The sequence below is a fragment of the Euleptes europaea genome, chromosome 4 (genome assembly GCF_029931775.1).
Source record: "Euleptes europaea isolate rEulEur1 chromosome 4, rEulEur1.hap1, whole genome shotgun sequence".
NCBI classification, from domain to species: Eukaryota; Metazoa; Chordata; class Lepidosauria; order Squamata; family Sphaerodactylidae; genus Euleptes; species Euleptes europaea.
The window spans coordinates 115,412,446-115,437,671 of NC_079315.1; the positions used below are offsets into that span (position 1 = coordinate 115,412,446).

General features: G+C 47.1%; 1 protein-coding gene across 1 annotated transcript in view; it reads left to right on the forward strand.

Annotated features, from left to right (window-relative positions):
- The window catches only part of EPG5 (ectopic P-granules 5 autophagy tethering factor), an 86,882-nt gene that overhangs the window by 55,048 nt on the left and 6,608 nt on the right, over nucleotides 1-25,226 (forward strand). Inside the window, exons 33-40 of the mRNA XM_056849080.1 lie at nucleotides 821-1,028; nucleotides 2,430-2,505; nucleotides 5,645-5,748; nucleotides 7,792-7,967; nucleotides 10,514-10,699; nucleotides 11,603-11,812; nucleotides 22,141-22,285; nucleotides 24,019-24,261. Of these exons, the coding sequence (XP_056705058.1) occupies nucleotides 821-1,028; nucleotides 2,430-2,505; nucleotides 5,645-5,748; nucleotides 7,792-7,967; nucleotides 10,514-10,699; nucleotides 11,603-11,812; nucleotides 22,141-22,285; nucleotides 24,019-24,261 (1,348 nt within the window). The remainder of the gene's footprint in view (nucleotides 1-820; nucleotides 1,029-2,429; nucleotides 2,506-5,644; nucleotides 5,749-7,791; nucleotides 7,968-10,513; nucleotides 10,700-11,602; nucleotides 11,813-22,140; nucleotides 22,286-24,018; nucleotides 24,262-25,226) is intronic.

Below are 25,226 nucleotides of genomic sequence, written 5' to 3' on the forward strand. Positions count from 1 at the left end.
ACAGCCCTATAAAATGTAATAACTAAAGGTTGAAAAATATCCTGAAAAATGTCTGATGGTGCCACTAGGATGTAACAATCGGTGGACATAAGCTATCACTTGTAAATTTGAAGGTGGAAGACCTTCTTCTGTAGATCAATGTAAAAAACATGTGGCCAAATTGATTGGTTCTAGAGATAAGAGTTACACTCATTTTGATGCTCGGAGGACATGTTCTCCACTTGCCCTGGGCCTGTTATCTAAGGGTAATCTTCCCTCCTATCTGGATTCTCTAGTTAGTCCAAAGTTATGTAGAATCTTTAAGCTTTCAAGATTTAATTGCCCTTTTTCAGTTGTTTTGCTGGGCCCTATGCTAAAGATGGAGACGGGTCTTATATCAATTTTATGGTTTTATTGTTCAAGACCTCGGTCTAAGAACAGGAAGAAAGAAAGACAGACAGGCAGACAGACGTAACAACCGGCTGCAGCCGGGCAAACAGATAAATAAGCCCCAAAGATGGTATAAGCGTAAGGGGGGAATCAGCAATGTAAGGTTAGGGAATCCAGTATTTACAGAGAAAAAAGGTAGCTGGCCTCAACCACATGCCTAGCAGGATAGCTCCATCTTGCAGGCCCTGCTGAGTTCTTTGAGATCCTGCAGGGCCCAGGTCTCACTAGAGAGACTATTCTACCAGGCAGGGGCCAGGGCAGAAAAGGCCCTGGGCCTGGTCAAGCCCAGCCGGTTAGTCCTTGGGCTGGGGACCACCATAAGATTGGTATTGAAGGCTTCTCTGGGGAACTTATCATGTGCCGTTCCAAACTTCTCCTCCTCTCCCTGCAGGTTGTGGAGACTGTAGAGTGGCTCTCTAAGTACTTCTTGAAGCTGCGCTTGTCTTCACGAGACTTTCGGACCTTCGGCTTGTTTTCGAAGTGGGCCCCCTACACTGCCCAGGTGAAGTGCTTCATGGAGTATCTCGTCCACCTGCTCATCGACTCGGAGGCCGCTAACGTGGCACGGGAGCCGGTGGGCAGCGACGGTATCCTGGCAGGTAAAGTGGCAGCAGATGCCAGTCTCAGCAGCAGAGAACATGTTTCGTGTGTGGAGGGTTTGGGGTTCACTCCCTGGCATCTTCACTTAGAAAGATCTCAGGCAGAAGGGCTGGGAACAGAGACCTCGGAGAACTGATGTAGCGTGGGGCTGTCTGGACTAATGTGGAGCAAAACAGCTCCACAGATTCAGATTTAGTATTTATTGTGTGCTGGTTTTGGGGGAATGTAAAAAGCAGTGTGGGAAATTCAGCCCATTCCTCCTGACTATCGGAAGTATCACTTGCTCTGTTATGATGCTTGCAGTTTTTCAACAAGCTAATCCCATAATTGGTCAAACTATTTTTGCATATGTAATTTTATCTTTCAAAAACAGGTCTCAGGGTTAGAGATGCAAAGGCCTGGAAAAGAAACAGAAAAACTCAGGGAAATCTCCCCCCCCCTTTTTTTTTTTGCTCAGGCCTTTTTGTGGAGTAGTACTGAAAAAAACGGCTATGAAATATTTTTCGAATGAGTGAAATGCTTTTAAAGACAAGGTGGGCGTGCTGTAGACCATGGCGCGCACTGACATCTTTCCTGGCACCCGCCAAATGTTTTTAGTAAGTGGGTGGGAGGGCCGCTGGTAATCTGATTGGCTGTGCAGAGTTTTTACAAGTTGCTTCAGCAAAAGAAGAAGAAGGGTTGGTTTTTATATGCCGACTTTCTCTACCACTTAAGGAAGGATCAAACCGGCTTACAATCAACTTCCCCTCCCCTCCCCTCCCCTCAACAGATACCCTGTGAGGTAGGTGAGGCTGAGAGAGCTCTTAAGAGAACTGTGACTAGCCCAAGGTCACCCAGCTGGCTTCGTGTGTAGGAGTGGGGAATCAAACCCGGTCCACCAGATTAGAGTCCGCCGCTCATGTAGAGTAGGGAATCAAACCTGGTTCTCCAGATCAGAGTCCACCGCTCCAAACCACTCCTCTTAACCACTACACCACACTGGCTCTCTGTTTGTCACCACAGCACAAGGATCTCATTGTGTTACTGTTGTCTGCGCAATAAAATATTTTTAATATATGTGCATTTTACAAGGCATAGTGCAGTGGTTAAGAGCGGCGGACTCTAATCTGGAGATCCGGGTTTGATTCCCCACCCCTTCACATGAGCGGTGGACTCTAATGTGGTGAACTGGGTTGGTTTCCCCACCCCTCCACATGAAGCCAGCTGGGTGACCTTAGGCCAGTCACAGTTCTCTCAGAACTCTCTCAGCTCCACCTGCCTCACAGGGTGTCTGTTGTGGGGAAGGGAAGGCGATTGTGAGCCGTTTTGGGACTCCTTAAAGGTAGAGAAAAACTCTTCTCCTTCTTTCGGAAATACATCAGTGTGCACTGTCCGTGTGTGAGACTTGTTTTGTTTCTCAGCTCTGGAATCTTTGCATTCGGTCCTTGCCCAGCTCTTTACTCCTTGGATTCTGGTTCTACAGCAAGAAGATGCAAGGTATTGGGAAACCTTTGAGCTTTCCACGATGAGCCTGTTGCAGATTATTTATTCATTTGCTTGGCTTTTAGAAAAATGCTTGAGGCTGTTTAAAAAAATAAAGTAAAATCTGAAGCACCGTGACACAGTTAACAGTTAAGAAACTATCTTTAAAAACCCAGCCAGATATTGAATAACGACATAAAACACTGAGCAGCTTAAAAACAAGTCTCAATAAACAGTTCTCAGGCTAAAAACGGATTGTACAATTGACATTTTTTTAAAAAATCAACCCCTTATTTAAAAGCCTGGGTAAGAGGAAATGTTTTGGCCTGGTATCTAAAAGAGGGTAGGGTAGGCACCAGGAGAGGCTGAAGGGGGAGTGCATTGCATAGATGGGGTGCCACCACTGGAAAAGCCCTGTCTGGTCACCACTGTCCTACCGCTGTGGGGGGGGGGGACCACAAACAGAGACCACGGCTTGCGAGGAAGAGGGAGGAGGAGGAGAAGGCAGCAAGCAGAAGGCAAGCATTTGTTTACAGAGCGGAATCTGATTTTGTGTACCAAAAAAATTAGAATTCAGAACTGCAAGACTTGTCTTCATTTTGAACAATGCGTGTTATCAACTGCTCTAAGTATGTTGCACATTTAGAGGTCTTTTATTTGGGGTAGACTTTGGATGGCCACTGCCCATCGGAGCAGAAGTTCCAACGGTCTGACTCCTTGTAAGGCGGATTCAAGTGTTCTTATTGGTTTGCCCCTAAGACAGGGGTGTTGAACTCATTTGTTAGGAGGGCTGGATATGACATAAATGTTACTTGGTCGGGCCGGGCCATGTCTACTAAATAAATCAATACATACATACATATGTACGGCCCCGACGAGGACGGGAATGAGTGGCAGGGGGTATAGGGTTGCCAGGTCCCAATTGGGAAATAGCTGGAGATTTTTGGGGTGGTGCTCCCCAAGGATATGATGTCATGTGTGATGTCACATTCTGTGATGTCACTTCCAGGTCAAAGGGCAAGTTATGTCACTTCCAGGACAACCCTGACATGCCTCTTCCTGTGATGTCACTTCTACCTGTGAACATCTCCCCTTGAAAAACCTATGGGGTCACCATAAATCAGCTGTGAATTGATGGCCCTTTACACACACACAAGCAAGGTACACCCATCCTTTCCTGGGCCTGCTTCATCAGCTGCTGCATCCAACCCGAGCCATTGCTGTCATGCCACAGGGGCTTGGCTTGGACGTGACTGCCATTCCACTCTGGGGGCTGTCATTCCATTCCCAGAACACTTCTACTAGTCCTGGGGGCTGTCACTGCAGTTGCAGAAACCTTCTCCTAATCTCAGGAGCTGACATTCCACTCCAGGGCTTGTCATTCCAATCCCAGAACACTTCTACTAGTCCTGGGGGCTGTCATTCCAGTCCCAGAGTAATGTAGCTAGGCCCAGAGACCTTAATGGAATATCCATGCCACATTTTCTTTGCAACTCTTTTTGTGCTGTAACCTATTTCAATGGAGCCTATGCAAGTCAATGGGCAATCCTGGCTCCTATTATCTTCAATAGGCTGTGCAGCCCCTCTCATTGTTTCAAATGGGCAATCCTCTCATTCGTTTTAATACATCCCTTTCCCCAAGCCAGCCAAGGACAGTGCCTGCCACTTGTGTGGGCTGAGTAAAGGGCAGCTCTTTCCTCTTGCCCAGTCCAGGCTGGGTGGAAAGAAAAAGGAAGGACCCAGAAAGACCCACAGGTTTGGGAGAATTCTCCCCCCCACCCCCACAACAGCCAAGGGCAGTTCCTACCTCTCCTCCAGCCCAGGCTGGGTGGGAAAAAAGGGAGAATTCTCCCCCCCCCCCCCGGCCAGGCTGGAGGGTGAGATATTCAAAACATATAGGAAGTATTTCTTCACACAACACGTAGTTAAATTGTGGCACTCCCTGCCCCAGAACATGGTGATGGCTGTCAACTTGGAAGGCTTTAAGGGGGGAGTGGACATGTTCATGGAGAAGAGGGGTATTCATGGTTACTAGTCAAAATGGCTACATACCTCTTCTCTCCAGGATCAGAGGAGAATGCCTGTTATATTAGGTGCTGTGGAACACAGGCAGGACAATGCTGCTGCACTTGATGGACCTTGGTCTGATCCAGCATAACTTTTCTTTTGTTCTTATGAGGGGGAAAGAGGGGCACCAGGGAAGAGCTGCAGGGTCTGGGAGAAGTCCCCCCAGCCTAGTGCAGCTGCTGCTTTTCCTCCAGCCCAGGCTGGGTGGAAAGAAAAGGGCGGGGGAGAGAGGAACCAGGAAGAGCTGCAGGATCCGGGAGAACTCTCTTTCTTCCCCCCCCCCACAGCCTAGTGCAGCTGCTGCTTTTCCTCCAGCCCAGGCTGGGTGGAAAGAAAAGGGCAGGGGAGAGACGAACCGGGAAGATCTGCAGGCTCCTGGAGAACTCTCTCCCCTCCCCCCCCCCCAGCCTAGGGCAGCTGCTGCTTCTCCTCTCCAGCCCAAGCTGGGTGGAAAAGGGAGAGGGGAAGAAAAGCACCAGTAAGGTTAGCAGGCTCTGGGAGAACTCCCCCCCCCGGCCAGAATAAGCGGGGGGAGGCAGCAGGGGGCGGCAGGCTTGCCCTGCGGGGTCGGTAAGGCCCCGACGAGGCCGGGAATGGGTGGGGGAAGGTGGCAGGGGGCGGTAGGCTTGGCCTGCAGGGCCAGAAAGGCCCTGACGAGACCGGGAAAGGGAGGGGGATGCTCCGCGGGCCGGAGAAAAGCCCTCTGCTGGCCACATCCAGCCCGTGGGCCGTATGTTTGACACCCCTGCCCTAAGATCTCAGCATTAATTTCATTAATCTGCATGTATAAAAGTGCTAACTACTTAACCTTATACAAACTTGCTACAAATACATTTAGTTGGTTACATATTATATTACTGTTTCTAATACATATCCTATTACTCTTTCCAATAAAACATGAAATCTAATAAAATATGCATCTACATATATACCTATTAATGACAAAAAGCCTAATTTCATTTGCATATATTAAATTACTGATTACTTAACCTTATGCAAGATTGTTACACATACATTTGGTTTGTTACATAATCATAGTACAATTTCCAGTTCTTCTGGAATTCTTCCATTGGTCTCTTTTCTCTAGCAAGCAACCCTGTTATCCATGGCTGGAGAGCGACACACCTGCAGCTTCCCACATGGTGCAGTTATATGCTGACAGCATAGGGGTTCTCCACGAAAGTTTTAAAGGTAGGAAAAATCCCCACGTTAACAGCCACGAATAGAATTTTTCAGGTCCCTGCGGCCTCGACTGTTAAAATTTTCCTAGAACAGGTATCTGTAATGCATCTGATTTTCTGTTTTTTTTCCTTTTAATTTTGCGCCAACCATTTCCCTCCACGTGATTTTTTAGTTCCTTGGTCAGAGGACAAGGGGTGAGGTTGGGGGAGAGATTCTAACCAGCCCAGATGGTACAAACGTACCTGGCAGAAATCATTTCTTCCTCGTTACCCCCCCCCCCCCCGCCCTGTGCTTGCCTGGCAAATTTGATACAGGTTGAGTATCCCTTAACCGGACATCCAAAAACTGGAATAACCTGAAAACGGGAAGTTCTGAACCAACATTCAGGCATTATTCGCAGGCCCTCAGCATCGCGCCACGCCCCTCTCCCCTTTGCTTTCTGATGGTTCAATGTCCACAAAAGTATTAAAAATATTGCTTAAAGTTACATTCAGGCTATGTTGGAAGTGTATATAAAACGTACATGAATTTCGTGTTTAGACTTGGGTCCCATCCCCAAGATATCTCATTATGTATATGCAAATATTCCAATTATGTATATGCAAATATTCCAATTATGTATATGCAAATATTCCAAAAGACAGAAAGATTCAAAAGACGAAATATGGATACTCAACCTGTACCTGTAACGCCTCAACCTGTACTGAGTTGCTCCTGTCTTTGCAAACATCAGGTGGAGGAGGAAGCCCGAGATTCTTCCATTCTCATCCCTTCTTTCCAAGTATTCTGGTATTTGGTGGCGGAAGTTGAAAAATCCTGCTGCGGGCCATCCCAGAATCTATGCTGACCTCCATCCTCGAGGCAGCACGTCCTGTATTTGAAGCGATCCAGTGGATGATAACGGAAACCTGATTTCTAGAACTGTAGAGTTGGAAGGGGCGGTACAGGCCAGCTAGTCCAACCCCCTGCTCAGTGCAGGATCAGCCTAGACTTGAGCATCCCTGACAAGTGTTGGTCCAGCTGCTGCTTGAAGACTGCCAGTGATTTTGTGTCTCCGCCCCATGATCAGATGAGCCTCCTTTGCCGTGTTGAACAGCCGTGGCAAGTGACGTGCCATAACTCACAGCATCCTAATGGGCTAGAAGGGGACAGGGAAAGGCTAGACTTAGGAACGAAAAAGGCCCTTGCCAACTTTCTAGAAACGTCTGAAATCTTCAACGCTGCCCAGCTTGCCATTTTGAGCTTGGGATGTCGGTGAGGGAGCCGGGAGAGGCTGTGGATTGACAGTTGCTGGTGTATCGATTTGCCCGCTAAATAACAACATTTTTGGGGTCTAAATGTTGGGAGTCCAAGCTCCCTTCGTCAAGCTCTTGAAAGTTTATATTCTGACAATCTTGCTTGAATTCAAGGTGCCACTTGGTTGGAATCTAGCTGTTCTACTGCGGACCAGCTCAGTTACCCTCTGAAACTAAATAATTGCTGGCATTCATAGTGGAAAGGGGCATGGGGGGGTCTTTCTCTCAGATTAAAGTTCCATGGTTCTCTAAATGCAGTCTGATACCTTCACCTTTCCCTCTCAGCTTTCTTCTACCTTCACTGGTGAAACAGACCAGGAGCAGATGGTAGGATGTTCTCCATCGCTTGTGTTCTTGCTTGGGTGGGGAAGGGCCGTGGCTCAGTGGTAGAGCATCTGCTTGGCATGCAGAAGGTCCCAGGTTCAATCCCCAGCATCTCCAGTTAAGGGACTAGGCAAGTAGGCGATATGAAGGACCTCCGCCTGAGACCCTGGAGAGCCGCTGCCGGTCTGAGTAGACAGTACTGACTTTGATGGTCAGAGGGTCTGATTTAGTATAAGGCAGCTTCATGTGTTCATGTGCAAGTGTCTGGAGAAGTATACTAGAGATAAGAAAGCCCGTTTAGGCTTCTCAGATGGTGCAAACTCTGCCGTCCTCTCCATGGTTCTGAGTGGCTGTTAATTTAGGAAGGGTTTTGCTGGATCCGCAGACATATTCAGATATTTTTTTCTCACCTGTCCTTTCCTCTTTGACCTAGATAAGCTGCTGCCCAGCCATCGGGGGGCGCTTTGGCTCCACCTGATGCACTATTGTCGCACCTGCACGGCCCCGAAAATGCCCGAGCACATTCTCTACACGCTCCACACCGAGTTCGGCCGCCTTCCTTGGAAGGAAATGCATCCGGACCCTCAACTTATGGAAGAGTTTTTTAAAGTAAGAGGCAGGTGTTAAAGTTTGCAAGGCTGTTAAATTAACAGAGTGAGACAAAGAATGGGAGTTTCGCCATCTGTGTTTTCTCCTGGTTCTCTTTGGGGCACCCTTTAAAGTGCTTGTTAATTTCTAAATCTTAGACGGCTCAACTATGTGTCTCTGAGAAACCGCTGCTTCTCTTGTGGGGAGTGGCTCTGGTTCAGTGGAAGGGCTTGGCATGCGGAAGGTCCCAGGTTCAATCCCTGGCATCTCCAGTTAAAGGGACTAGGCAAGTAGGTGATGGAAAAGACCTCCGGCTGAGACCCTGGAGAGCCGCTTCCAGTCTGAGTAGACAATACTGACTTTGATGGACTAAGGGTCTGATTCAGTATAAGGCAGCTTCACACTTGGAGTTTTGGGTAGACAGTAGAAGCCTATTCTTGGGGAGGGGTGGCTGTGGATCTGTGGTGGAGAATCTGCTTGGCATGCAGAAGGTCCCAGGTTCAATCCCCTGCATCTCCAGGTAAAGGACCAGGCAGTAGGTGATGTGAAAGACCTCAGCCTGAGACCCTGTAGAGAGGCTTCCAGTCTGAGTAGACTATACTGAGCTTGATGGACCAAGGATCTGATTCAGTAGAAGGCAGCTTCATGTGTCCTGTTAGGGTCCCAGAACTCTTACCAAGGGAGGCTTTTTAGTGATATCACCTGTGCATCATGAGTGCAAAGAAAAACATTTTCCTGGGAGACTTCTTTCCCCTCTGTATTTCTTTAAACTATTTTTATTCCTCCGTATGTACCTCAAACAGCCTACAAAAATTGGTGGAAAGTGCTGTCAAGTCAGAGGCGGCTTATGGCGACCCTGTAGGCTTTTCAAGGCAAGAGACTGACAGAGGTGGTTTGCCATTGCCTGTCTCGGCCTAGCAACCCTGGACTTCCTTGGTGGTCTCCCATCCAAATAGTAGCCAGGACTGACCCTGCTTAGCTTCTGAGATCTGATGAGATTGGGTTAGCCTGGACCATCCAGATCAGGGCATTACAAAAATTAAAATTTGTAAAAAAACAAAACCCCAAACAGACCTCCATCTGGGAGATTGTCAGCTCCTGGCTGGGAAATTCCTGGGGATTTGGGGTTGGACTATGGACCTCACCGAGGTATAATGCCATAAGAGTCCACTCTCCAAAGCTGCCATTTTCTCCAGGGGGAACTGATCTCTGTAGTCTGGAGATCAGTTGTAACTGAACACATGAAGCTGCCTTATACTGAATCAGACCCTTAGCCCATCAAAGTCAGTATTGTCTACTCAAGCTGGGAACCTTATCTCCACGGTCTCCAGCAGAGGCCTTTCACATCACCTACCACCTGGCCCTTTTAACTGGAGATGCCAGTTAAAACCTAGGACCTTCTGCATGCAAGGCAGAGGCTCTTCCACTGAGCCTCAGTCCCTGAGGAGACATTCTCCCCAACTCTGGGAGATCTCCGGGTTGGTAACCCTAACCCTCCACCCCAAGTTACGAGACTCTCTCCCACTGCACACCCCATTAAAGTCAAGCTTCAGGTCCTTGCAGAGGTGTTGTAAGATACTCCTGGCTTGAGGCTGCACTGTGGGGTAGAAGGTAGAGGGGAAATTTCATTGAGAAAAACATTCAAAATGGAGATTAGTCTTTGAAAACAACTCTAGTCTCTGTTCTGAGAGTTGGGATAAACCTTTCATCTTTTCATGTCCCGTAGGCTGGGGAGAGCGGGGTAGTTATTTAATTAAATACATAAATTTGCAGTCTGGTTTTTCACTCTGCCCCGTGGTGCAGAGTGGTAAGCTGCAGTACTGCAGTCCCAAGCTCCGCTCACGACCTGAGTTCGATCCCGACGGAAGTCGGTTTCAGGCAGCCGGCTCAAGGTTGGCTCAGCCTTCCATCCTTCCAAGGTTGGTAAAATGACCCAGCTTGCTGGGGATAAAGTGTAGACAGCTGGGGAAGGCACTGGCAAACCACCCTGTAAACAAAGTCTGTCTAGTAAACGTCGGGATGTGACATCACCCCATGGGTCAGGAATGGCCCGGTGCTTGCAGAGGGGACTACATTTACCTTTTTTTCATTAAAGTGGTAAATCTATGTCTGGTCTGTAACATTGCAAGGTGGGGTTTGTTCGTCTGAACACTTCTGCTTAGAAAAAGAAACCAGTTTCTTGGGGAGACACCCTGACATCTTCTGCTTCTGCAGGCAGATAATTTTTTGCCCAGTGGAGTCTTCAGTCCCTCAAGCCAGCTATTGTTGCCTGCTCTGTTTGGGGAAATAATCGGGAGATTTGTGTGGGTGGTGGTGGGAGGGTTTGAGGAAGGGAGAGAACTTATCAGGTTATAATTCCATAGAGTCCACCCTCCGAAGCAGCCATTTTCTCCAGGGCAAGTGATCTCTGTCATCTGGAGGTCAGTTGTAATTCTGGGAGATATCCAGGCCCCACCTGGAGGCTGACAACCCTACGCCAGACACCTCGATAAGAACTACAACTATACTTCTCTCATTTTGCAGCTGAATCTCTCAATGTTTTTGGTTTTTTTTTTTTACTCTTCTAGATTGAAAGAGGCAGCCCAAAAAGCTGCTTCCTCTTCCTGGGCTCGGTTTTGTGTGAGGTCAACTGGGTGAGCGTCCTCTCGGGTGCCTGGCATCCCGACCCACCTCCGGAGACTCTCAGCATGATCGTGTGCCTGCTGTACATGGTGGTACTGCTGGCGAAGGAGCAGCAGCTGGTAACCAAAGAGGTACCGTCCCAAAAAGGAGTGTGATTCTCCCCCTCCCCACTTCACTCAACGGGTGGTGCTGGTGTCCTCTAGACTCTGCAACTGGAAAATTTTAGTGAGAGCCAGCATGGTGTAGTGGTTAAGAGCAGCAGACTCTGATCTGGTGAACCGGGTTTGATTCCCCACTCCTCCAAATGAGTGGCAGAAGCTAATCTGGTGAACTGGATTTGTTCCCCCACTCCTCCACATGAAGCCAGCTGGGTGACCTTGGGCTAGTCACACTCTCTCAGCCCCACCTACCTCACAGGGTGTCTGTTGGGAGGGGAAGGGAAGGCGATTGTAAGCCCGTTTTATTCTTCTTTAAGTGGTAGAGAAAGTCGGCATGTAAAAACCTACTCTTCTTCAAGGAGAATCAAACCGGCTTACAATCACCTTCCCTTCCTCTCCCCACAACACACACTCTGTGAGGCAGGTGGGGCTGAGAGAGTTCGGAGAGAACGGTGGCCAGCCCAAGGTCACCAAGCTGGCTTCATGTGGAGGAGTGAGGAATTGAACCTGGTTCTTCAGCTTAGAGGGGAGGAACCGTGGCTCAGCAGTAGAGCATCTGCTTGGCATGCAGAAGGCCCCAGGTTCAATCCCCGGCATCTCCAGTTAAAGGGACTAGGCAAGGAGGTGATGTGAAAGACTTCTGCCTGAGACCCTGGAGAGCCGCTGCCAGTGAGTAGTCAATACTGACTTTGATGGATCAAGGGTCTGATTCAGTATAAGGCAGCTTCATGTGTTCATGTGTTTTCATTCTTAACCTCTACACCATGCTGGCTAGATGGGCTGGTGTTGTGTTCTTCGGGGTTTTTTGCGTGTCATACAGTTGGTCGAAGCATGAATTAGATTTTTTTGGGGTTTTGTTTTTGTTGGAACGCTCAGGAATCCCCGCTGCTTAATCTCCTGGGACAGACCAGCTCCCTCCCCTGGCAGCTCATCGGCATTTTATCCTACCAGAGCATCATCGGCTACTTGAACAGCCACTACCCTCCATCTGTCATCCTGGCCAAGGAGCCGGCGGCCGAGCTGATCGTTCGGCTCCTGAAGGTGGCTGCAGGCTTTGGCGCCTTGTCCGATGGCCACGTGCATCTCGTAAGTTCGAGTCCTCTTCTGTGTGTGTGTGTATGTTTGTTAAGTTCCGTCAAGTTGCAACCGACTGAGAGCAGTTGCAGCTGGGGGCTTTCAAGGCAAGTGACTAAGCAGAGGGTGGTTTGCCATCGCCTTCACTCTGCAGAGCCATCCTTGGTGGTCTCCCATCCAAGTACTGATCCTGCTTAGCTTCCGAGATATGATGAGATGGGGCTACCCCATGCTGCTGCCTTCTTTCCTCTGTGTGTGTGTGTGTGTGTGTGTGTGTGTGTGTGTGTGTGTGTGTGTGTGTGTGTGTAAAATCCCATCAAGTCACAACTGGCTTATGGAGACCCCAGCAAGGGGCTCTCAAGGCAAGTGAGAAGTAGGGGTGGTTTGCCATTGCCTTCCTTTGCAGAATCATCCTTGATGGTCTCCCATCCAAGTTGTGACCCTGCTTAGCTTCTGAGATCTGATGAGATCAGGCTTGCCTGGGATGTCCAGGTCAGGGCAGGGAGATCAACTACCCCTGTATGGGCCATCAAATCGAAAGTGACTTATGGCAACCTCAGCAAGGGGCTTTTCAGGGCAAGTGAGAAGCAGAAGTGGCTTGCCATCGCCTTCCTCTGCAGAGTCTTCCTTGGTGGTCTCCCATCCAAGTACTGACCTTGCTTAGCTTCCCAGATCTGACGTGATCGGGCTATACCATACCATACCATATCCCTGCGTCTAAAGAGCAGGGTGAGGAGGACTTCCGGTAGGCTTGCTGACCGAAGTGCAGTTTCTCCCTGGAGCTCCCAGCGGAGAACCAAGAGACGTCTTGAAAGGCCCCCCCAGATTCCTAAACAGTGGAACGTGACACCAGGAATACTCCTGCTGCCGATCAAGAGCGGTTTGACTCCCGGACTCTCTGAGAGTGCTTATTTAAGACTCCCGGAGGTCCGGATGCTGGCGCCGCCAGCTGAGGGGATTGGATCGCCACAGGCGTTTTCTTTGGAAAAAGGCTTTGTTCTCGCCTGCCCAACACCATCAAATCAACTAAATTAAATAACCAGAAGCCTCACTCTCCAAAATCCTAGTGAGTACAAGGAACCTCTTTGCCTAGCTACTTTAAAATTAAAAACTATTATAAGAACTGAGGACTCAACCTCCCACCTAAATTATATCATATTTGAACTTTGCTACTCTAAAACTTTGGGTAAATTTTACAAAAGTTTAAAAAGCTTAAAAAGCCTTAAAAAAACAACTCTGACATAGACAAAACAATACCTTCCGAACTGGCAGACTGATCACCAATAAGAAGTCGAGAAAATCGGGAGAAGAAGGAGGAAGTGTCAGCCCTTGGCCCACAGAACCAGAAATCACCACAAAGTCATATAGAGTCCAAACAGATGGTTTTTACTGATCAAATAGGCATACAGTGCAAACGGATAAAATGACAGCTCTGAGAGGCTCACTAGCTGGGAGATATTATAAGGCAGGCAAGGCGGGAGATTACACGCATGAATACAGTTTCCCAGGAGCTGAGTTCCCAGGCCTAGGCATGCGACCTTGGGGAGCAGACAACACAGCACAGAGACAGAGGCAATAACGAAACCGAGATAGCAGCCTGACATTCTGCTCCCCTCAAGACCCCCTCCCAGTTCGCAAGGGGGCTGGCCTGTTCGGGTAAGCAATGTGAAAGGCGTCGACGAGGTCGGGGGCGGATACATCCCGTGCGCGCACCCATTCGTCATAAGCAGGGGGGAAATGTTTCCAACGAACTAGATATTGCAGACTGCCATGGTGAATACGGGAGTCAAGGATCTTGGAGACTTCGAAGTGTTCTTCCCCCCCCACCATGATGGGTTGCGCAGGCGGTGGGTCCGGATGCCACCGTGGAGAAGCAACATGGGGTTTGAGGAGGCTTATGTGGAAAACAGGATGCACACGCCTCAAGGATTTGGGGAGAGCCAGTTCCACTGTGACAGGGTTTATGACCCGAGTAATGGGGAAAGGGCCAATGAATTTGGCGCTGAGCTTATGGCACGGTTGGGTGGAACGGAGATTTTTGGTGGAAAGGTAAACCAAAGCACCCACTTGCAGATCACCCCCGGGGGAGCGATGTTTGTCAGCTTGCGCTTTGTATTTACGTTTGGCCCGGTCGAGGTTGCTAACGAGCCAGGGCCAAGTGGTACGGAGGGCGTGTGCCCAGGAGGCAATGTCGGGGTTCCCCTCCCCCTCTACATCATCTGTAGGAGCGATGGGACTGAAATCTTGTCCATACACAGCAAAAAACGGGCTAAAACCTGTGGATTGATGCATGGCATTATTGTAGGCATATTCTGCTAAAGGTAACAGTTCCACCCAGTTATCCTGGTGGTAGTTAACATAACAACGCAAATAACATTCAAGTACAGCATTAACACGTTCAGTTTGACCATCGGTTTGAGGATGGTATGCACTAGACAATCCCTGTTCCACCCCCACCAACTTGAGGAAAGCTTTCCAAAACTTAGAAACGAAACCACTTCCGCGGTCACAAATTATTTTACGTGGAAACGAATGTAAACGAAAGATATGCGTCACGAAGAGGCGGGCTAGTTTCTGAGCAGAGGGGATCCCTGCGCATGGAATCAAATGTATTTGCTTAGAAAACAAATCAGTAACAACCCACAACACAGTTTTACCCCCACTGAGAGGGAGATCAGTCATGAAGTCCATAGCAATCACTTCCCAAGGTCTGCTGGGTGTTTCAAGAGGTTGTAGCAGTCCTGGGGGTTTGCCCTGCGATCGTTTCGCAGCGGCACAAACGGGACAGCTGCGGATGAAGGAGTCAATGTCGGAACGCATGCCCCCCACCAGAACTGTCTGCGCAATAAGTGAAGGGTCTTCAGAAACCCAAAGTGCCCAGCTGTTTTGGCTCCATGAGCTAAATGTAAAACGTCTTTCCGGAGAGTTTTGGGTACATACAATTTTGAGTCTTTGTACCAGGACCCCCCTTGTTCCAAAACACCAGGAGGTAGGGTATGAGCGGAACGTTCCAAAAGGCACTGGTCCCGAAGGACAGTTAAAAAGGATTCGGAGATGGGGATTTTGGAGGGAGCCCCCCCGTCGGTCATGGAGATCTGAGAAATAGTTATAGGGCTAGTGCTTACGTGCGGCGGCGCGCAGACTGCAGGCGGCTGAGCGGTCGGAGGGGTAGGAGGGGCGGGAACTCCGGTCTGTTGCGGTGGCGGCTGGGCAGCCGGTTGGGCTGGCGGAGCTTGCGAGTTAGGGAAGGTGTGCTGATGCTGGGATCGGGTTTGCACAGCCAGCATAGGTAGGGCCCCACGTTGCATAGGGGTGAACAGAGAGTTGGTGGGTCTCTCGAGTTTTACCGGATATTGTGGTAAACGGGAGAGGGCATCCGCGAGAACGTTCTGCTTCCCAGGGACGTGCTTCAGGGTGAAACGGAACTGAGCAAAGAACTCCGCCCACCGTTGTTGCTTCGCCGATAGCTTATGGGACCCCGTGAGGGCAGCTAGATTTTTGTGATCGGTCCAAACTTCAAAGGGTACTGTAGACCCTTCTAAGAATTGCCGCCATAAAGTCAGTGCATGATGAACTGCAGAGGCCTCTTTCTCCCAGATGGGCCAGTTTAATTGAGCGTGCGCAAATTTTTTTGAAAAGTAAGCGCAAGGGTGAAGAAGACCGTCCGGTCCTTGCTGGAGGAGAGCCCCTCCCATGGCTACATCGGAAGCATCGACTTGCACAATGAACATTCGATTTGGGTCTGGGTGCCGTAGCACCGGCTCCGAAGTGAAGAGGCGTTTGAGGGCCAGAAAGGCGGCTTGGCATTGCTCAGTCCATAGGATTTTTGCGGTGGACGCGGTGCCTCTGCGTGGCTGGATCCTATTAGCCGAGGAAGTGGAAAGCCGCCGCCGCTTTATTTCTCTCGTCCGTCAAAAACACAAGGAGAAGGGCACCCAAAAGCCTCAACCCAAGGCACCACTGCTCGTCCCACGAAATCCCCCACGTCCGTTCCAGGAACGTGAAGCCCGATTTCAGAGGGGTGCCTGTCTTACATGCGGAGAAATGGGCCACTTTGCAGCCGTTTGCCCACGCCGCCAGGAATTATTTCGTCCCAGCACGACAACCCGCGCCCGAGGTCGTCCACCACGCAGAGGCACCGCGGCCACCCGCAGCGCAGCTCCGGGAAGGCCCACACCCTCTGCACTCCATGCCGGGGACCCAGCCTCCCTGCCTGCTTCCAACGACCCCGCCGGGTCTCGGATTACAAGTGCCCCATTGGGGGACAGCTTTCCCTCTTCGGATGAGGAAAACCCTTGGATTTCTCCAGCCTTAAACCTGGAATCTCCCCTCGACTTGTCAAAAAACGGCTCCGGTCTGTGGTGAATGGAGCATCTCCACAGACCTCTCAGGATCTTCCTATCAAACCGAATGCTCCTACCAAAATCAAAGAAGTGGACTCCACCGTCTACGTGGATGCAGTTTTACAACAACTTAACGGAGGTCCACAAATCCCCGTCAAAGCACTAATTGACTCCGGTTGCTGTCGCACTCTCATAAGTGAAGCCACGTTTGCTGTCTCAGAGCTGTCATAATGTCAGCCCTTGGCCCACAGAACCAGAAATCACCACAAAGTCATATAGAGTCCAAACAGATGGTTTTTACTGATCAAATAGGCATACAGTGCAAACGGATAAAATGACAGCTCTGAGAGGCTCACTAGCTGGGAGATATTATAAGGCAGGCAAGGCGGGAGATTACACGCATGAATACAGTTTCCCAGGAGCTGAGTTCCCAGGCCTAGGCATGCGACCTTGGGGAGCAGACAACACAGCACAGAGACAGAGGCAATAACGAAACCGAGATAGCAGCCTGACAGGAAGTCCCACCTCTTAGCAATGGACTCCAAGATGAAATCTACTCGATTATAATAACACACAGAGTTAACTGGCAAGGGCTGTGGACAGAGAACTCTGGCTGCAAACAAGACCGATGGACCGAATGCCTCCTCCCTGTGCAGCAGGTAACTGCATCCGACTACCAACAGCATAGAGGAGGGGATAGAAGGTCCGAGGTACTTCCTACTTCCTGTCCTAGAAGCCGACCTAGAGCGTCCCTAAACTCTATGGTACCTGAAATTTTTAAACTTGATTTTTAAAGTAAATTGGAAGCTATTTTCTACAAAAACAAAGCGAAATAGGTGGGAGGACATAGACAGGCTGAAATATTGAAGGCAAATCGGAATGGAATTATTGAAATAGATCTGTTGGAGTGGAACTGCTGGAGTGTACTGCTGGAACCACTGGAATTGTTTTAGACTTACATTGAGATTTTTGGGTTTGTATGTCTGTGCCAAGGCAACGCTCAGGATCTCTGCATAGCCCAGCAATACCTAAACCGACTACAGAGATGGCAACCGAGAAACGGGGGGGAAAGCAAGAACTTTTGACCAGACAGACTGAGACCTTTACTAAACTAATGGAAAAGCAGATGTTACAGCAAACAGAACTACTGGTTGGAAAAATGGACAATGTCACCAAAGAAGTCCAGGAGATGAAGACACAGATGACTACATCGCAAACGGACATAAAGGCAATGGATATTTCTGTCAAAAAGATGACAGAAGAACACAGAGAGGTGAAGAAAAAGGTGGAAATGCATGATAAACAATTGGATAAATTGCATTTGCATGAAGAATCCACAAAAGACCAACTGGCAGTGATGGACTTGAAAGTCAGAGAGGCTAATCTACGCATACAAAATTTACCTGAAGACTGTGGTACCACCAGAGAATCCCTGATAAAAGAATTAGCAGTGTTGTTCCATGTGGAGGAGCAAGACTTGGATAATGCAGTAAATAGAATTTATAGGATACCTTTGCCTCCCAATCTTAAAAGAGCAAAAGCAAGGGATGTCATGATATCTTTTTATGACATCAGAATGAAAGACATGATGATGCAATATCACTATAAAGAACCAATAATTTTGGAAGGTAACCCACTAATTCTCCTGAAGGACATTCCTAGACATCTGATGACAAAACGAGCATTATTCAAGGAGTTCACAGCAACTTTGAGGAAGAATGGAATCAAATATAGATGGTCGCTACCACAGGGATTAATCTTTACTTACAAAGAAGTGAAGTTTACTATAACAACTAAAGAAGATGTTGGGAAATTTTTGAGGAAATACAAGAAAGAACTTGTAGGAGCACCATCTGAACTACAGCACGACTCCAGTCAAGAAGAAGATGAGGACTCAGTGAAAGGAGCCACAGGTGGACTTTAAAATATAATATCTTGACAATATGGCTAAAGTGTTTTCATGGAATGTGAATGAACTTAATGAAAAAGTGAAAAGGGGTCGGATTTTTAAATTCTTACAACAACAAAGATACTCTCTGATTTGTTTGCAGGAAACTCATATTGCAAAAAAAGACAGAAAATACCTCGAAAGAAAATCTTTGGGGGAAATTTTCATTGCCTCCTCAAACACAAAGACTAAAGGACTAGTTATTTATGCACATCCTTCACTAGCACCTGAATTTGTATATAAAGACGAGGAGGGCAGAATACAGATGGTAAGGCTTAAAATATTAGGCCAGAAAACACTGGTGGTAGGGATCTACGCACCAAATGACAGAAAAGCACAATTTTATCAAAAACTGAATGACGTCTTACAACAACATGCACATGAACAAATAATGTTACTAGGAGATTTTAATGGAGTCATTGATTGTGCGATAGATAAAAAAAAGGCCAAAGATAATAAAGAAGGCTCTCTGCCCAAAACTTTTTTCCAACTAGCAGAGGAACATAAAATACAAGATGTTTGGAGAACACTTAATACTACATCGAGAGAATACACTTTTTACTCTGCAAGACATAATTCACACTCTCGGATTGACATGATATGGGCAAGTAAATCAGTATTTACCCAACTTCGTAAGGTACAAATACTTCCCAGGACTTTTTCTGATGATAATCCGGTCTCTTTTGAATGGAGTAATAGACAAGCTTTTAGGTGGAGACTAAATGACAAACTTTTGCGTGATGAGAACATCAAAAAAGAAGTACACAAACTACTAGAGGATTTTTTTGAAATGAATTTGAAAGGAGAGACTAGCTTAAATATAGTTTGGGATGCCTTTAAAGCTGTCTTGAGAGGATTTATGATCCAGAAAAATACTTCATGGAGGAGAAAACAATTACAGCAAATGAATGAAATACTTTGAAATCTGCAATGTTTAGAACAACAACTTGTTCTAGAGCAAAATGAAGATCAAAGACTGGATATTATTCAGAAAATTACGACGACGAAGCACCAACTTAATCTAGTAGTTATGGAAGAGATGAACAAAAACTTGAAATTTGTGAAGCAGCGACAATTTGAACATGCTAATCAACCTGGCAAACTCCTGGCTAGTCAATTGAGAGATTCAAGGCAAAAAAAGATAATTAATAAGATACAGTAAAAGGACCGATATACAGCACATCAGATATTCAGAAAGAATTTGAACTATTTTATGCCCAGTTGTACAAAAAAAGATTTGATTTCAGGGGGGGAAATGGAAAAAAAATTGAGTACTGTAAATGTCAACAAGTTAACCTCTGAACAAAATGAACAGATGGATGCCGCAATTACGATGACGGAACTGGAAGAAGCAATATCTAAACAAAAGATTGACAAATCACCTGGCACAGATGGAATTACGGCTATGTTCTTTAAATTATTCAAAGAAGACCTCAAGAACCCTTTCTTGGAGGTATGTAATTCAATATTAGAAACTGGTCAAGCTCCTGAGACGCTTTCATATCATTAATTCATAAATCCGGGAAGGACCCAGAGAGAGTAACTAATTATAGGCCAATATCCTTATTAAATGTGGACTATAAAATATATGCCTCAATACTATCCGGTCGATTAAAGCAAATCATTACAACCTTGATACATGAAGATCAAGCGGGCTTTGTTCCAGGAAAGCAGATAAAGGACAATTTGAGGATACTATTAAATGCTTTAGAATATTATGAACATCATAATCAATATAAAGCGGCTTTTATATTTTTAGATGCTGAAAAGGCTTTTGATATGGTTTCGTGGGAATATATGAAAAAAGTATTGGAAAAGATGAATTTTGGAACCAGATTCTGCACTGAAATTGATGCTATCTATAATGTACAAAAGCCAAAATATTGGTGAATGAATCAATCTCAGCTCCATGTGACATACAAAAAGGAACAAGACAAGGTTGTTCACTTTCTCCTTTACTATTTATTTTGACTTTGGAAACTCTCTGCAGTAAAATACGTGATATGGAAGCAATCCACGGTTTAAAAGTAAATAAACATGAGTATAAATTGAGAACTTTTGCAGATGACTTATTGCTAATTTTGGATTACCCAAACAGATCTATAAACAACTTGATGGTATTGAAACAATATAGTGAAGTTTCATGGTTTAAGATCAATCAAGACATGACTCAGATACTATTCAAGAATCTTACCAAAGAAGAACAAAGGGATTTTATGACCATTTCGAAATGGGAGAGAACAAGTAAAGTACAGTATCTGGGAATTTGGATTACAAATAAAAGTAAAGATCTATTGACGAACAACTATATTAAACTCTGGGAAGTAATTAAGAAAGAGATGATGTCATGGTCTAATAAAAATATTTCTTTACTGGGCCGTATTTCAACAATTCAAATGAATGTATTACCTAGGCTGTTATTTTTGTTTCAGAATTTACCGATAATTACGCAAATTAAGTATTTTGACATGTGGAAAAAAGACTTGTTGAACTTTATTTGGCAAGGGAAAAAACCAAGAATTCCCTATAAATACTTAGTAGACTTAAAAGAAAGAGGGGGTTTTGCTCTACCGAACTTTAAACTTTATGCGGAGGCTTCTGCTTTGGTCTGGCTAAAAGACTGGATGACATTAAAAAATACTCGATTATTGGATTTGGAAGGTTTTAACAATAGATTTGGATGGCATGGCTATTTGTGGTATGATAAACTTAAGATGCACATGGTTTTTCAACATCTTATTATCAGATCATCATTGATTAAAATATGGTTAAGATATAAACATTTGTTGGAGACTAAGACACCGTTGTGGATTTCTTCACAGGAAATGTTAACCTTACGACCATTAAGACCATCCCAATTTATTATATATCAGGACCTTTTAAAATGGAAAGATAGACAATATGTCTTGAAGGATTTTGAGGATGTTAAAGAACACTTAACCTGGTTCCAATATTATCAAATAAAATCTGTATACTTACAAGATATGAAAATAGGATTTCATAAAGATAAATCAACTTTTCAACAGGGTTTGTTGGACACTTCAGACCACTTAATTTCAAGGATGTACAAACTCCTGCTAGTATTGTATACGGAACAAGAAACAAACCAACAGTGATAACCTGGGCTCATACTCTTGGTCATAATATCCCTATGAACTGTTGGGAAAGACTCTGGTCGAGAGACATGAAAAAGGTCCGTTCTCAGTCGTTAAAGGAGAATATCTACAAGATGATTTACGGATGGTATCTTACTCCAAAAAAACTGTCTAAAATGTATGGTACAAAGTCGCTAGTTTGCTGGAAATGCCAGGAGAAAATTGGTTCATTCTACCATGTTTGGTGGCTTTGTGACAAAGCTAAGAACTACTGGAATATGATTTATAATGAACTAAGATAAATTTTACAAATATCCCTAAAACACCCGAGATGATGTTGCTAAGTATTATACCTGACTATATTTTAACACAGAGAACCTTTTTGCTTTATGCCACCACGGCTGCAAGGTTAGTTTATGCAGCTAAATGGAAGACATCTGAGATTCTGGAGAAAAAGGATTGGATCATGAAAATGTTTGAACTGGCGGAGATGGCGAAACTGACTGCGTTGATAAATCAGGATGAAAATGAAGAATTTTTGAGGGAATGGGAGAGCTGGATTGTATATTGTGACAATGAACTAAAAATGAAAAATGTAATAGGTTATGACTTACTCTAATTCAACTGTTAAATAGCAAGCACCTCCTCTTTAGAGGGAGAAGAAAATTAAGTTTAAATTAAGCTGAAGTAAAATTTGATATAATGAACTATGATGAATTAGATACTAATCGTGAAGAGGACATCTGGGACTATAAGAGATGGAGGAGGGTGATGGGGAAGTTAGAAAATAGAATTTAGGAGACCAATATAATATAGATATATTGTAGATGCAGAGAGAATTATGTTAACAATGTTAATGAAATGTATGTGATTGAATTAAGAAAAATAAAAAAAAATTTCTAAAAAAAATAAAGAGCAGGGTGAGGTTCAGCCGTTTTCTTTAACTTTTCCTAGGATGCGACCCTCAAGTGCCGAGCCTACGTCCGCCAGACGGTCCATTTCCTCAGCATCCTGGAGCAGAATGGGAAAATCAGCCTGTCGGTCCTGGAGCAGGAGATGCAGAAGCTGCTAGATGACATCGTCATCTTCAACCCTCCAGGTTGGCTCAACAGGAGGTTCTCGGGGGGTGGGGGGCGATGACCAACAAGATCTTTGGGGTGTGAACTTCCGTGAGTCAAAGCTCCCTTCATCAGCCATGAAGCTCTGATTCTTGAAGGCTTACACCGTGAAAATCCTATGGGTCTCTAAGGTGCAAGTTCACTCGAATCTAGCCCTTCTACTGCCGACCAACATGGCTACCTTCCTGAAACTCCTTTCCAGGTGTGTGTCTGTGTGTGGCGGGAAGAGGAGGGACCAGGGTCGCCCCACATCTGCAGCCTGAGGTCGCTGCATCACTCAGCTTCCTGGTCAGGCCACTACTGTCTCTTGGAAGATGCAAGCTGGTGGTCTTGGAGATGCCTCTGATGTTGTGCTCAGAAGTGACATCCCAGCATCCTTTCCTCGTCTCAGTCCAGAGGTGGGCCATTGCTCAGTGCTAGAGAAGGGCTCAGGTTTGGACCCGGGTCCTCCACTTAGACGTTCTTCTGGAGCAGGGCTTTCTGGTAAGTAGCCATGTTGGTCTGCAGTAAAAGAGCGAGATTTGAGTCCAGTAGCACCTTAGAGAAGATTTCCAGGGTATAGCTTTCAATAGTCAAAGCTCCCTTCTCGAAAGCACATACCCTGGAAATCTTGTTGGCCTTTAAGGTGCTACTGGACCTAACAGTCAGAGTGGTTCCTCAGTGGAACAGGCTTCCTCAGGAGGTGGTAAGTGCTCCTTCCCTGGAGGTTTTTAAGCAGAGGCTAGATGGCCACCTGTCAGCAATGCTGATTCTATGACCTTAGGCAGCTCATAAGAGGGAGGGCATCTTGGCCATCTTCTGGGCGTGGAGTAAGGGGTCACTGGGGGTGTGAGGGGGAGGTATTGTGAATTCCCGGCATTGTGCAAGGGGTTGGACTAGATAACCCTGGAGGTCCCTTCCAACTCTATGATTCTATGACTCAAATCTTGCTGTTCAGCAGGGCTGGGGAATATCTCCCTTTGGAGAGGCGGCTGCCAGGCCATCCCCCCCAGGCCATCCCCCCTTTCCCAGGCCAGCCATTCCCAAGAGCAGGGATCCCCAACGTGGAAGAAGAAGAAGAGTTGGTTTTTATATGCTGACTTTCTCTACCACTTAAGGGAGAATCAAACCGGCTTACAATCACCTTCCCCTCCCCACAACAGACACCCTATGAGGTGGGTGGGGCTGAGAGAGCGGTTACTGGCCCAAGGTCACCCAGCTGGCTTTGTGTGTAGGAGTGGGGAAACCAACCCGGTTCACCAGATCAGCGTCCGCCGCTCATTTGGAGGAGAGGGGAACCAAACTCGGTTCTCCAGATCAGAGTCCACCGCTCTTAACCACTACACCATGCTGGCGCCACAACGCCCGCCGGCATCTTTTCCAGCACCCGCCAAGTGTTTTTAGGAGGTGGCTTTTGTCCAGCATTGCTTTGGCAGCAGCTGCCACCCCACAGCACAAGGATCTGCAGTGTGTTACTGAAGTTAAACTGTGGCCATCGTTTTGTGGTGGGCTCCTCCTCCTGCGGTGGCCATTTTGTGGCATCCATTTTGTTGCTGCACCCACCATGCTGTATCAGAATTCCAGAATTTTGTGGCTGGCTCTGCCTCCCGCGGGAGCCAATTCGCGGCCGCCGTTTTGTTGCCGCGCCCGCTGCACCACATCCAGATTCCAGATGTGCCCACAGGTTCAACCGGGTTGGGGGGCCCTTCCCATGAGGCTTTTACTTCCTTTTCAGATGCGGACGTGCGGGCTCGCCACCTGGCCTTAAGCAGCCTCTTCACGGAAGCCCTGACGATGCTGAATAACGCCAGTGTTTCGACAGCCGAGTCTCTCCGGGTGGCCCTGCGGAACTGGATCGGGGCCAGCATGCGCGGCTTAGGGGTAATGCCACTCCTGACAGCCGCCTGCCAGAGCCTGGCGTCGGTCCGGCAGATGGCGGAGACCACAGAAGCCTGCGTCACCGCCTATTTTAATGAAGGTGAGAGAGAGAGAAGGGCGTCTGTCTCGCCCCTCATTTTAGGTGCCTTGTTTTGGACTTTGGACAGCCCTGGGTGGCTTTCCCCATATCCAGGCATACCATGCAATGATAATTATTTACTGCATGTAATTTGTGTGTGTGTATGTAAAGTACCGTCAAGTTGCACCGACTTATGGCGACCTCTTATGGGGTTTTCAAGGCAAGGGACTAACAGAGGTGGTTTGCCAGTGCCTTCCTGTGCATAGCAATCCTGGAATTCCTTGGGTCTCCCACCCAAATACTTACCAGGGCTGACCCTGCTTAGCGTCCAAGATTTGACGAGATTGGGCTATACCATGCTGCCTTCGCTCACATGTAATTTAGAGCACTTTACACATTGGCATAGAATTTCAGAACCTCGGGGGCAAGTGGGTGGTGGGACATACTGGGGAGAATCCTTGGAAACCTGTTGCTGAGTTTGATGCCCTCCCAGGGTCACCTTCCTCCTTGGAGCCCCTTCCCTATGGTACCCAGCAGAAATGCATAGATAAAGCGAGCTGTCAAGTTGCAACTAACATACGGCATCCTCATCATGGGGTTTTCAAGGCAAGAAATGAGCAGAGGTGGTTTTCTATTGCCTTCCTCTGCGTAGCAACCCTGGAATTCCTTGGAGGTCTCCCATCCAAGCAGCTGGTGATGTGAAAGACCTCTGCCTGAGACCCTGGAGAGCTGCTGCCTGTCTGAGTAGACAATACTGACCTTGTTGCACCAATGGCCTGATTCAGTATAAGGTAGCTTCATGTGCATGGGGGAGAGACCATGGCTCAGTGGAAGAGCCTCTGCTTGGCATGCAGAAGGTCCCAGGTTCAATCCCTGGCATCTCCAGTTAAAGGGACTAGGCAAGCAGGTGATGTGAAAGACCTCTGCCTGAGACCCTGGAGAGCAGCTGCCGGTCTGAGTAGACAATACTGACCTTGATCGACTAA